We start from the raw sequence: 15,039 nt of genomic DNA on the forward strand, positions 1-15,039 counted from the left end.
TGCTTTTGGTTTAGAACTGTTCATGGTATGATCTTCACCACAGATTCAGATTGCAGAACCACCTCTGTTCAGTATGTAGACATAATCCTGAACTTCTATTTACCTGTCACATAATGATCTAGCCTGCAATTTGTGTGTCACCTGCTGTGTTCATGTCGCCCATTGCCCTCCTTCTCTCTTGTGTATGCAGCATTCACAACTCCAACATTCTTATCAACCTAATTGCTCATGTTGTAATTCTAAATCCTAAAATCTCTTTCTTTAATGAAATATTTTTATAGTATCTTCTGCATCCTCTGGTTCCTAAACAAATGCTTGAAGCATAAGAACTAATGGAGGGGATGTGGCAGCTAGTCTGTTCCCAAAGAACTCCCCAAAGAGGTTTATGAAAATAATGAGGTCAACATCTCAATGATCGAGAGATACCTATTGGCCTGAATATAAGGAAATCTTTTTTTTTTTAATGATAGTTAATCTTTTATGTCCACCTTGGAGTGCAGATGGGACATTGGTTTAGTAACTCGTGATGAATGAGCTCTGGGATTGCAACAATGTGCAGTGTGGAACCCACGATTTCCTGTGCTGCTGGTACACTTATATTAGACGTTCAGTATAATGTTCGGTATGATACCAAGCATGACAGAAGAAGATGGGTTCAAACCTATAACATTTTTAAAATTACACTGTGAAGTGTTTATCAATTTTGACCTTGTAAATGCAATTTCACTCTGCAGCTTAAAAATATGAATGGCTTTTTGACTTCTGCTCTTTAAGGTCTTTTAAACATTCTTCTCTGTAGTTATCATTGGATACTATATGAGTTCAATGGATGCAGTTTGATATTAATTGGAGGTTGAGGTTCTGTGAGGAATTCATGCACATCAAAGTGAGTTTTAAGCATGTAGTTTTTAAATCAAATCTTGAGTGACAATCTTGAGTTAGTCATTATCTACTTTTTATTACTCAGAAGTCAGATATCAAAAGCAACTATTTGTCAGTAATTCCTATCTAGTACACTTTGTACAATGCCAAGTCTTTATCTCCCATAAAGATGTTGGGCTGGAAATGAATTTAATTGTCCCTTTTGGAAATGGTTTTATAAAAAGATAACTGGACAAAAAAACAATATTTAAGCAAATGAGCCATTTTTAAACGTCAAATTTGATCACTTGAAAATGCACTAAAATCTAAAATTGGCAAAATGTCTGGAAAAGTATCATGGCTCCATGACAAAAATAGGTTGTTTGATCTGGAAATATAAATCTGTTGCATGTTAGAGAAAAAACGTGTTACAAGCTATATTGCCAAGTCTTGGGTAGACAATGTTGGAGGAACTCAGCGGTTGCGGCTGCATCTATGGAGAGAAGGATTAGGTGATGTTTCAGGTTGAGACCCTTCAGACTGAGAGTCATGGGGAAGGGAAACGAGATATAGACAATGTGGAGAGATAAAGAACAATGAATGAAAGATATGCAAAAAAGTAACGATGATAAAAGAAACAGGCCATTGAACTCTACATCGTCTATATCTCTCATTTCCCTTTCCCATGACTTTCTGTCTGAAGAAGGTTCTCGACCCGAAATGGCACCCATTCCTACTCGAATGGCACCCATTCCTTGTCTCCAGAGATGTTGCCTGTCCTGCTGAGTTTCTCCAGCTTTTTGTGTCTTCGATTTAACCAGTATCTGCAGTTCCTTCCTGCACAGGTACAGGAGAATCTGTCCACAGATCCCATGCATATTGTGGGCATGGTGTAGCATTTCGGAGAGATTAATAAATCTGCAGTAATTTGGTTTGAGATGCTAGTTTGCAGCAACAGGACAATTAATCCTTGTGTTTGTTCTCATCACCTGAAGTTATTAGCTTCACTGATAACTGTCACTTGGATCTGCCAAATGTCATTGTTCCCTTAGTCCAATTATACTTGGGTTTATCGCCCCAGCTCTGATTAAACAGGATAGTGCAGGCTAAATATAAATTTCTTACAAGGAGTGTAGATGTTGATGGAGTCTTTGCTTAAAGATTAAGGGTTGGATGGAAAGCTGGAGTAAGTCTTGCACAGATGATGATTTTATAAAACTGTGTGGATTTACTTTAGACATATAATTCCTGGATTTGAGCTGGTACAGCAAGTTCTTTGACCATGAAGGTTTGAGTGGGCCTTTTGGGTGTTGGGAGTGAGGATGCAGGGGTACATTAGAGTGTGAATCCTTGGTCCTGAGGGCTTCATTGTGATTTGGCTACCTGATCACGGGAGGGCGAGATGGCATTGATTAAATAGCTTAGCCATGTACTTGGGGGACAAGTGGGAGGAATTGGGGTTGTTAAAGGTATTACTTTTAGGGTTTTTGCCTGTGGGGTTAGGGTATTGGTGTTTAGAACTGAGTGATATCCCCAGCGCAGAGATACACAGGTGTATTCTGAGTAGGTCCAGTATTCCGTCACACTCCCTACACACATTATAAATAATGTGCGAGCTATTCTAGCAAATTCCACAAAGATCAGTTTGATAATAGCCAGATAATTTGGATGCCACTGCTCAGTCAGTTTTTTAAGTGGGTTAACCATATAAAATGTATTTTTTACTTCATTGTAATGATAACAAACTCTTATGATGAGCACTTAAACATGTATCTTCCAAAGCAAATTTCAAAGTCCTACTTGAAAACTATATGATATCATTTAAAATGAATGGCATGTTGAACTGGGTGGGCGATTCTTGAACTGTTTTCAGTAACTCCAACTCTTTGTATAATAAAATCAAAGCATTGCCCATCTTTTTGTTGCTATACAATCTTGGAACCGTACCATCCTACAAAAACATTTTTTATGATCAGGTTAGTGTAATAGCTCTCTTTTAACCTATCCAATCAAAATTCACCATTTTACAGAAACTGCACAAACAATGCATTAATTCACTTTTCTTTAATCAAATGTACAGCAAATGTATAACCACAGTATTCCTGTACTGTGCTCCGTGAGGAGGTTTCACTGCCACCACAGGATTGAGTTGTCAACATTTAAAATGTTCTTTTGAAAGAAAAGGAAATAAACATTGTAACTTGCATCCAGTATGTCCCAGCAATCTCCATTCTGTCACATCTTTTGTGGGTGTTTGATTATTTTGGTGTGATGGAATATGGTTCTGCTTTTGAAAATGCTTGTTAAAATTCTCTTCGGGGGTGGGGAGTTAGGAAGGGGTGATGGGAGGAAAGTTTCAGTACTTTTTGATTGCAGAGGGTGACACTTCAGTTGTATCTATAACTGCGCACTTATAGACATCATAGTCCCAAGTAGACAAACAGAACAATAGGTTTTACGTAATAGCCAACCTACTTTCCTGATTGAGACGTATAAAATTATCATTCTTCACAATCTCTCAAATTTGTGAACATTTATCATTTATTGCAAGAATAATTGGTGCCTAAGTTGTTGTATTTTTGAGTCGAATAGTAATTTAAAAACGCTGTGGCATTCACAATAAAGCATTTAACATAATCACTGTTATAACACTATAATAGAACAGTGAATATATAGAAGTCTTCAGGATCTATGTGGGTTCAGTCCCAAGTTCCAAAACTGTCAATCAAGAGAAATGCCCTTCTGGCTTAATTTGAGATGCATCTCTGAGAACAGTTTTTGCCCTTGGGTGAAACATGTTCAGGCTTTCCAACAGACGTTTAATGTTTTAAATGCCGTGACCTGGTTTAATATGTAATGACATTTCTTCTTTGTATTCTACATATCATGTTGGCAAAATAGTTCTAAATGTTAGACACTCTGGGGCAAGTCATCTTAATTACAGATTTGTATGAATTTGGGTGATTTAAAAATCCTGGTTGATAGAAACTGCTGCTGAATTGCTTCAATAGGGTATGAGACCTTCAATTTATTTTGTTTGGGGATACATGAACAAAATGCACAGTTTGGTGTTCTTTTCACTTAAACGAGATTATCAGAAGGACGTGGTATATTATAACATGCAAAAGATAGATCTTGCTGTGAGAATTTCTAATCTGAGAGTTGAACAGTCTTTGCAAACAATCATTTTTTATATTGGAGGCAAATTTCAGACAAGGTAAAAGCATTGTTTCTGTCCCTTCCAAGGTCATTGAATTAATTAAAAATATATATTGTTTTAAGCACCAAACTTCAACATTAGCCATTTGGTATGTAAAATCTGTTTGCACTTGATAATGGCAAATGTTTTTAAAATTGCAAGATTTTCTCAGTTGCATTTTGTATAGTATGACAACATTTTTTCCATCTCTGCAGCAGACCTCCTTTTGAAAAAAACATATTCAAAAAATGTAACTGAGCGACAGTTATCTTTTTGTTTTTCTGCAGGTATTTGATAAATAATGGAGCCAATGTTGCTGCTGTTAATAGCGAGGGTGAAATCCCATCTGATATTGCAGAAGAATCAGCAATGAAAGACCTTTTGCAAGAGGAAATAAGTAGACAAGGTACTGTATGGAATTCTGGAATATTGGACTTTTAATGCTGTTACCCATTAGTGCATTTGTTCAAACGTTTTACACTCGAACTGTGGGACAGTTATCAACTATGGTGGTAGTTAAGTTTTTCTTATGAATGCTGTGACTCCAGCTTCGATGAACCAATTGTAAATTTAGACTTTTACAATAACTAGATATTTCTTATTTCATGCTGACAGTGTAATGTAGTTGGGTCAATGGTACATAGACACACTGATCTGTTCTGTATTATGCCTATAATATTCTGTTGTGCTGCAGCAAGCAATAATTTCATTGTCCTATCTGGGACACATGACAATAAACTCTCTTGACTTGACTTGAGTTTGGGGATCTAATTCGCTGTTCAGAAATTATGAAGGTTTGGCTCAGTTCGACCTGGTTTCTTGGCGAGTTCACTGAAACTTTTAATTCAGTTGGATAACATTTTGTTAAATCGATGAAGTAAAGGTATGCCGGGGATATTAATGGAAACAATGTTGAATGGCCTGAGAAATCTGCCTGTCCTTCACTAGGTATCCTGAGTATGCCGGATTATAGCTGCATTTCTGCTATAGTTGCACTATAGTTGCACTCGCTGCATTTCCATCATGGCTATGAAGATAAAAGTTACACCAGTAATATTGCATTGGATTAAAGAGACATGGGCACAGTTTTTACATTTGTTTTCAATGTGTGCAATCTGCACCATTCTCTGAAATGAGTCTGAAGTAGAGATATATAAATGGTGAAAAGGGACACTTGGCATCCATGCGATCATTCCACTTCTGCCTAACTCTTACCCATTAAGTGATTGAACTTCCATGTGTTCCTAAAACTTATTATTTACTGATTTTCCAATTTGGTCTTCCTCTTGTTAAGCATATTTTTGTTGGAAAATGAGAATCACTTTGAATAGGATACATTTGGAGATATTAATATGATCTTGGATATTTGGATGTAATTCCTGAAAGCATAATGACATTCTATTTATCAAAGTCCAATGTTTGAAGTTTTGTTCAGAAAAGTTCGATTTGTGCTGGTAAGATTTCAAGAACAGGTTGTTTTCAGGAACAGGTCAAAGACATTCTTGCCATAGAGGGAGTACAGAGAAGGTTCACCAGACTGATTCCTGGGATGGCAGGACTTTCATATGAAGAATGACTGGAAAGACTTGGCTTGTACTCGCTAGAATTTAGAAGATTGAGGGGGGATCTTATAGAAACGTACAAAATTCTTAAGGGGTTGGACAGGCTAGATGCAGGAAGATTGTTCCCGATGTTGGTGAAGTCCAGAACAAGGGGTCACAGTTTAAGGATAAGGGGGAAGTCTTTTTGACCGAGATGGGGAAAAAAACATTTACACAGAGAGTGGGGAATCTGTGGAATTCTCTGCCACAGAAGGTAGATGAGGCCAGTTCATTGGCTATATTTAAGAGGGAGTTAGATGTGACCCTTGTGGCTAAAGGGATCGGGGTATGGAGAGAAGGCAGGTACAGGATACTGAGTTGGATGCTCAGCCATGATCATATTGAATGGCGGTGCAGGCTCGAAGGGCTGAATGGCCTACTCCTGCACCTATTTTCTATTTCTACAAGAAATAGACTATTGATTGACGTATATTACAAACCCACTGACTCCACAACTATCTTGACTACACTTCTTCCCACTCTGCTTCCTGCAAAGACTCTTATCGCCTACTCCCAATTCCTCTGTCTACATTGCATCTGTGCCCAAGATGAGGTGTTCCATACTAGAACATCCGAGATGTCCTCATTCTTTAGGGAACGAGGGTTCCCCTCCTCCATCATAGATGAGGCACTCACTCGTGTCTCCTCTGTACCCCGCAACTCCGCCCTTGCTCCCCTCCCCTAGTCGCATCAGAGACAGAGTCCCCCTAGTCCACACCTTCCACCCCATCAGCCATCTCATACAACACATAATCCTCCGAAATTTCCGCCACCTCCAATGGGATCCCACCATTAGCCACATTTTCCCATCTCCACCCCTTTCCGCAGAGATCGTTCCCTCCACAACACCCTGGTTAACTCATCCCTTCCCACCCAAACCCCAGGTACTTTCCCCTGCAACTGCAGAAAGTGCAACACCTGTCGCTATACCTCCTCACTCGACTCTGTCCAGGGACCCCAACAGTCCTTTCAGGTTAGGCAGAGGTTCACTTGCACCTCCTCCAACCTCATCTACTGTATCCGCTGTTCAAGATGTGGACTCTTATACCTCAGCGAGACCAAACGCAGGCTGGGCGATCGTTTTGCGGAACACCTTCTCTCAGCCCGCTGAACCAACCTGATCTCCCAGTTGCAGGACACTAATTCACCTTCCCATTCCTACACAGACCTTTCTGTCATCTGTCCCCTCCATTGTCAGAGTGAGGCTAAGTGCAAATTGGAGGAACAGCATCTCATATTTTGCTTGGGCAGCTTACAGCCCAGTGGTTTGAATATTGATTTCTCTCACTTCAGGTAGCCCCGACATTCCCTCTCTCGCACTAACGTCTCATTTTCACCGTACAAACTTCTTACAATGGCCTGTTTCCTTTATCATCATTACTGTTTTGCATATCTTTCATTCATTGTTCTTTATTTCTCCACATCACTGTCTATATCTCTCATTCCTCTTATCCTTAATCAGTCTGAAGAAGGGACTCGAAACGTTACCTGTTCCTTTCTCCAGAGATGCTACCTGTCCTGCCGAGTTACTCCAGCTTTTTGTGTCTATCTTCGGTTTAAACCAGCATCTGTAGTTCCTTCTTATACAGTTTAACCAGTGAACTGGTTTAAACAGTGGTTCTGGTAAACTTTATTTTAAACCTATTGCTTTTAATTTGCCTCTATTAAATTCATACATGCAGAAAGTCAAATCTCTACCTTTTCATTTGTTGGAAAAGTTTTAAGAAATTGTGAGGATTGCGCTGTTTATCACTTCCTAGATTGTGCTACCATCCTCGTTGACTCCCCCTTTATATGGCACTTTCCCTTGCAACTGGAGACAATATAACATTATTATTTTACCTCTCCCATTCCCATCATCCAGACATCAAAACGGTCTTTCTAGGTGAATCAATGGTTCCCTTGCACTTCATCCAATCTTGTATATTGCATTTGGTGTTCATAAGGTAGTCACCTCTGCAATGGAGACCAAACGCAGGTTGCACTTGGCCAGAGTTTCTAATTTTCTGCCACTATCCCACTCACACTCTGATTTCTGTCTGAGTCCTCTTACACTGTTATGAAGAACAATGCATGTTCAATGAACAAAACTTCATCCATCCACATTGCAGTCGAATTCTCTATATTTATATAACTGTTGATATACAACCATTTTTGTCTGCTGTCCTTTTTTCTATTAATGGGCATATCCCATTAGACCACAACAACATAGCAGCCAATTGCACAACCATAGTAGTCTAATCTGCTCCCATGTGTCATATGGTTTCACATCAGCCTCTCTCACCTTTGCTGCTAGCTAGATTAACTTTAGTTTAAAGGTAGACACAAAATGCTGGAGTAACAACATCTCTGGAGAGAAGGCATGGGTGACGTTTCGGGTTGAGACCCTTCTTCAGACACCATTAGTTAAGTTTAGAGAAAAATTTGTTTTCACGTCTGCCATTTGAAAAGTTTGTTTCACTTTCCCTAGGTGTTGTCTGAGTTGATTTATTTTTTTGTGGAATTCTCTGCCACAGAAGGTAGTGGAGGCCAATTCACTGGATGTTTTCAAGGGCGTTAGATTCAGCTCTTAGGGCTAATGGAATTAAGTGATATAGGGGGAAAAGCAGAAACGGTGTACTGATTTTAGATGATCAGACATGATCATATTGAATGGTGGTGCTGGCTCGGGCCAAATGGCGTACTCTACCTATTTTCTATGTTTCCAGCATTTTCTATATTCTGTTTTACATCCTACTGGGTCAGCTTTTATTATTTTATATGTGATGGTCTTGCTGGGCAGGTCCCACAACCTGGCCATTAACATGTTATATATGGACCAAATATGCAGGTAACTGCTCCAACATCGAGCCATTTGGACTCGTCCTATCATAGATATTCCCTTTCTTTAGATCCCTTCCCAACTTTCTCTCCTTCTGAAAACTAATTTCTATCTCTTTCCCAGTTCTGATGAAACTGACTATCTCTCATTTCACAGTTGCTGCTTTGCGTAATCTTTTCCACCATTTTCACTTTTAGTTCACAAGCTCCCTATTTGAATATAAATATGCTGAAAATAAGTCTCTCTGCAAAGTTATTTGTTCCTAACTTTCAGAAAATGATTTGAATCCTTGCCTATCATTATTCAATAGAAATCTTTGTCTACTGCCTACTAGTCTCTTACCTGTTTTCCCCCACTCGCCTTCCATACAATAGTTATTTGACTTCGAAAGATGCTCTTTTTGTCCAATGGCGAGCTAACTTAGTATTATGAGGGGAGTTGTCAATGGCAGAACAGCAATATTCTCCGTGGCTTGTTGCATTAAAGATGGACAGTAATGGTTGAAAGTAGATTGGGGAAATGCAAATAAAAATCTGTAACAGTCCGGGCTGATAATATTAATTTTGTTTGCTAGATTGAATATGGTATAATCAAGAACATGCGCATTTGAAGACTGCTTTTAAAATGCAATGCATTTCTGTACTGCAAACAATTACCCCTTTTTGAATTGTTTTATTGCTTTTTCCCATGACAAAACAAAATTAATTAAGTATTTTTCATTAGTAGCTGTTTCTATTTATGATGCTTCAGATACTGGACTCCTTATCAAAAGCTTAAATTTTAGAACTATTCATTATAAGGATAATGTCATCAGTTATTTTCAGTTAATTGTGCTATTTTAACAGACAGTTGCTTTTAGCTTGAAGTTCTGGTTCCTTGATTGACAGAAGCCTGGAGGGGGGCAATGAGGGTGTCAAATAGCAGAAGGCAGCAACATGACTGCACAAATAATGGATTTTTGAAATTCAGCAGATTTGTGAAGGTGAATGTCCTCAAGGTCCTTGGACATTTTTAATAAAATTGAAATTTGTTGTGACTGCCCAGGGAGTCAGATATGCTGTGAGAAAAACAATCCTTGCCTCAACATGCTCTTGGGGGGGGGGGGGATATGGGAAATATTTTTTAAAGGTGGGCTTGTTTTAATCTGAATGCAACGTCTTTGAGAAAAAAATGATGCATTGCAATATTGCAACTGAATAGTAGTTGCATGTTATTGCATTGGAGAAAGTACTGCTTGTTTGGAGTTTTGGTTGGAATGGCTGCCCAGAAATCTGAATGGTTGGTGGTGGTGGGGGATCTGAATCATTAATTTGAATGGTGAAACGTTAGGGAACAAGATTGACAATAGCACAAATTTGTGAAATGGGCTGTGCAGTGATCGATAAGGGATTGTTGTGCAAAGTGAACTGAGGAGTTGACCTCTTGGCCAAGATTCCATTCCAATACTGCGATGGTAATTCTTAGTTGCTCCAAGAGGAATTGATGAGGGGCAACTTGGTCCATATTTCCTTGCAAAGCCCACATGGTAGTGATGTATGAGGAATGAAGCCGTTTTGCTTATGATTGTTGCAGAATACGAGTCAAGCATAAGAGTGTCTGCCTGGCTGAAAACCTCAGCTTTAATTTCCAAAGTGACGCAAACCGAGCTGCAAATAGTTGTTACTGTGTTTCGCTCTGCAATTACGTTTTGAAAATATAATGCTAAAATGTATCATGGGGTTTAATTTTTAGGTTATTTCCTTTCAGTTCTCCCTGGTAAACCTCCATCTAAATACCTCATATCCCAACCTTTGCCTACCCATTTCTTTCCCACCCCTGCCAAATTAATGTCTATATTACTCAGAATTCTGTGCTATTCTAAGAAAGAAAATTATTGGGGTGACAGGCCTAAAATTTTGAGCTTTCATGCATCGTACTGTACAATGTTAAATGATGGGCTTGCACCTGTTTCTCAGTGCAGAAAGTATTAATCTCTGCCTTTTGAAAGCATGTTCAGACAAGGAGTTGGTGTTTTCACACAGCATAACTGACTGCCAAGGCAGTTGCTATGAGCTTCAATTTGAATGTTAATCCGAGAAGCTTGAATTGTTGCTTTGAAGTTGATTGACAGTATGAAGGGCTTCACCAAATGCCGGAAAGTTGTCTCCGTGTTAGGTGACCATTCTCAGCTCTCTTATCTGTTGTCAAATACGTTATCGCCGCTGGCGTCAGTGGACTATTTTAGAATTACTCGTCACAGATGCGCAGGACTTAGGGGCCTCGATACTGCCTGCCAGTCTACTTCAACACTATTCTGTGATTAAAAGCATAATGTGGAGCATGATTAAATCAAATACTTACATCATTCCCATATTTCAATCTAAGCTTTAAAAAAAAACATAGTTGTAGGTACTGACCAGGTCAATTCTTCAGACTTCATTACTTCCGTTGTTTTAGGGCCACTCTGTGCAGTAATGATTTCATATCTTTTCCATGACCTCCCTTAACAGATTGAGAAAGGGGTCTAGGACAGTAGAAAACTCAAGAGTGATTTGATATCCTGTATAAAATAATGTTAAAGAAGCAACTGCAGGGTAAGGGTAAGGGCTTTGAGGGTCGCCTACATACTGTTGCACAATTATGCCTTGACTGTCTGTCTGTTATCATTGTATGTATGCAAATTGCTGTGAAATTCAAATAAAAATATTAAAATCAAGAAGCAACTGCAGATGCTGGAAAATCGAAGATAGACAAAAATGCTGGAGAAACTCAACGGGTGAGGCAGCATCTATGGAGCGAAGGAAATTGGCAACGTTTCGGGCCAAAACCCTTCTTCAGTCTGATGCTGCCCCACCCGCTGAGTTTCTCCAGCATTTTTGTCTACCTAAAATAATGTTAAGATGGCTTTCAAAACTGGTATCAGCATTAATGTAGTATTATCTGATGCATATTTGACATGATACAAATAGTAAATCATTTCTATTTCACTTGTACATCATTTAAAGATGAAATTCAGGCTGAAGAATATTTATATGCTTGTCCCCAAAGGCTTTCTTTTGCAGAAGAGCTAAAGAGTATATTATTTTAAACAAAAAACAAACTATTGGTGGAACTTGGCAGTTTGAGCAGCATCTGTGCAGGGAAAGGAACTATTGACACTTCAGGTCAAGACCCTGCATCAGATCCCACGGTTTGTTTTTTGCCCCAGATTACAGTATCTGCTGTTTCTTGTGCCTCATGTTAATTTATGTTGCTGAACTGCAAGTAATAAATTTCATTGTTCTGTCTCAGTACATAAAACAATAACACACACTTGACTCTTAAATCTCCAGCACATGGGTTTTTTTTTTCTCTGCTCAAAGTGAGCACTTTGGGAATGCTATTTTGTGGCATCACATGGTATGCAAGGCATGCGGTTTCAGATCTATTTGTCGTAATTATCAGGGGAGTGCACATATAATGGATAAATTAGTACCTCAACCTCGAAGCAAGAGCTTCTGTGTGCAGCGCAAATTACTTTTTCGATTGGAAAGTTTTGACCATTTTGCTTTGATTTAAGTATTCCACAAACCATCACCACTCAACTATTCCACTTCCTTAAATTTGGTCTAACATCTAGTATAAGGTGAAATCTTTCAGTTGGGTAGTACAATGACTAAAGCTTCTTCTGCCAAGGTCACAAATTATGTTTCCCTTTCCCTGGCTAGGGGCTGAGAATGAATCAAATTGATGGTGGCCTGCATCCTGGGTGATCTTACGATGAGCAGCCAATCCTATACTGTTTTAAATAAAATAAAGGATCACTCCTTTCAACTCAATTTTTGTTTTAAACGCTTGCCAATTTTTGCCCCTATTCTTTATTAGCTTCTTTCCCAGTACTCTATTCGACTGAATGAGGAGTTCTGACCCAAAACTTTTTGTCCATTTCCCTCCACAGATGCTGCCTGGCCCATTGAGTTCCACCACCGGTTTGTTTTTTAATACAAAATGACAGCGTTTGCAGTTTCTCGTGTCACACTTTCAACTTGTTCTGAGTTCTATTAACCATCACTTCTCTTTTTACTGACTTGGCTCTCCCATTGATTAGTTTGATTTTTTTTAAACTGTCTTTTGAGTTCAAATCTCTTTATGTCCCTGTTTCTTTAAATTCTATTCCTACAGCCCTCTGAATTCTCTGCTCCTCCTTTCTTGGTCCCTCATGAATGAACTTTTCAAGTGCTGTAGTATTTGCTGATGTGTTTTCTGCTGACTCGGCTCAATTCCTCCAATGGCATTCCTCTACTAAACCTTTCCACTTCTAATTGCCTTTGTAAAGATATTACTCAACCAAGCTTTTCATCTCCCCTCATATTTGATTGTGTTTGATAAGACATGAACCCCTTTGGAATGTTTCACAAAACCAAATCACCTGTAACTGTTGACTTATTACGCAGCGATAATTGATTCATCCAGTTGATGTACTTTAAATCTGAAATCGGAACCGAAAAGCAATGGGCCTGTCCCACTTAGGTGATTTTTTTCGGCGACTGTCACAGTCGTAGCAGGTTGCCGAAAAAGCAGCGACTGGATCCCCCCTACGACAATGTCTACGACAACCTACCACCTAGTCGACGTCAAGCTACGGCAAGCTACCGACAACCGGTGACCCAATCATCGCCACTTAGGACGTCCACTTACGACAACCTACGACCACACAGGCGACAACCTACGGCAACTGAAGTCAACCTATGTCCACCTGTGACGAGCTACGACAAGCAATGACCCTATCGGCGGCAACTGAAAACAATTCAGTCGCCGGCACCTGTCGCCGGTTGATGTAGGTAGTTGTCAATGGAATTCATCGAAGTCAGCACCCGGCGGCAACCAACATCACCTGGCGACAACCTGTGTCATCCTGACGACAACCTATGACAGCGCCTACGACAGGAGATGACAAGCTACGTCAAGCCCACAGTTGCCGAAAAGTTTTGAACATTTCAAAATCCAGCGGCGACCAGAAAAACGTTACGACTCTTTAGGTGACTTGAGGAGACGACTCACGGCCATACAGGCGTCACCCCGCGACCATGTGAAAACAGCCTAGTCGCCTGTAGTCGCCGAAAAAAATCGCCTAATTGGGACAGAGGCTTTAGTATTCCTCTTGTCATTTTTCATCAGCATGAAAAATGTAGGCACTAATAAATGATTCTCTCCACTGTTAGCATCCAGTATTTGCTCTGAATGGCTGTGAACATCATTATGAGATTAAAATGAAAGCTGCCCCTTAACTTCCAAAATGGACTTCAGTTCAACAGTCATTGCTGTGATCGTTGCTCCTATTTGAATCTCTTTGAGATGTGAATCGCTTTTGAGACTTCTGTATTTTGATTTTTAATAACATACTTGCATTAGGGTGGTCCAAATCACTCTCATCACCACTTCCCTTGAATCATACTGGTGCAGGTCAGAAACATGTAATTTTTCCCACTTTGAATATCAGCACATTATTCAACTACAGTGGATGTTAGACCTAAATTCCAGACGTCATTAGATTTTTGTGTTCTATTCCTTGTAAGAATTCATTGGATTGTGACCTACAACCGATGCATAGCACTTCATATATGAATAAGAACAACAGCAGTAACCTGTATATAGAAAATGGTATTAATATGGAAAGCTGTCTCAAAAAAGTATAATCTGGCAAATGTGAATTTTGAACCTAGAGGGTAAAAGAACGGGGAAACCTTCTCAAGCCTGAGGATGATGAGCTGATGTTCGGAGGAAAAGAATAGGAAAGACATACAAATGGGTGTTGGACTGCTGAATAAAGTAGCACTGGATTAAATGGAGAGAGCCAGGTTGGGAATAAGGTTATGAGTTTGGAGATATCGGGAAAGAGTAAAACATTTCAATTCCATAGAGTTGCATAGCAATCTTCAATTCAGTTGCCTCAAATATTGTTACCAATCCTTTCTCTACCCCCGCCTCAGGCAGCTCATTCCAGATACTAACTCTGCTGTGAAAAAATGTACCTCTCAGATCCCCTTTACATCCACCTCCCATCAACTCACCTTAAACCTATGCTCTCTAGTTTGAAACACACCTACCATGGGGAATGGACTCTGGCTATCTACTTTATGCGTGCCTCTTTTTTAACAACCCCTATGTTGTTACCCTGTGTCCTTTCTTTGATCCAGGTAGAAGAGACCCACACTATGTAACTCAAGCCCTTCAATCCAGGCAACATGCTTGTAAAAAATATTTCTGTGCCCTCCCAAGCTTGATCACATCTTCGTTGTAGTGTGGCAACAAGAACTGCACAGGATATGGGCAACATGGAGAAGAGAAGGGATTGGTTAATCAGGGGCTCGGGCAAGATGGACCAAATGCCTCCTTTGCTGTGCGATAACTATTTTAGGATAGTGAATAAAATGAAGAGCAGCTGTATTCTGCAAGTACTGCCTAACCATAATTTTGTAGACTATAACTTGACTATAGACTCGGCAACAGTCTGTCTGTTTTTTCGTCTTTTTTAATTACTTTTAGTGTGTTTTGAAAGTTTGTTTTAATGTTCTCTGGTTTGTTTTATGTGGGGGAGG

At 39.5% G+C, this 15,039-nt stretch overlaps 1 protein-coding gene across 2 annotated transcripts in view; it reads left to right on the forward strand.

Annotated features, from left to right (window-relative positions):
- LOC129708645 (protein phosphatase 1 regulatory subunit 12A-like) overlaps positions 1–15,039 on the forward strand; it is a 171,374-nt gene that overhangs the window by 51,689 nt on the left and 104,646 nt on the right. For both annotated transcript variants that reach the window (XM_055654530.1, XM_055654531.1), the window contains exon 3: positions 4,348–4,466. In XM_055654530.1, coding sequence (XP_055510505.1) covers positions 4,348–4,466 — 119 coding nt within the window. The remainder of the gene's footprint in view (positions 1–4,347; positions 4,467–15,039) is intronic.

The sequence above is a fragment of the Leucoraja erinacea genome, chromosome 24, assembly GCF_028641065.1.
Source record: "Leucoraja erinacea ecotype New England chromosome 24, Leri_hhj_1, whole genome shotgun sequence".
NCBI classification, from domain to species: domain Eukaryota; kingdom Metazoa; phylum Chordata; class Chondrichthyes; order Rajiformes; family Rajidae; genus Leucoraja; species Leucoraja erinaceus.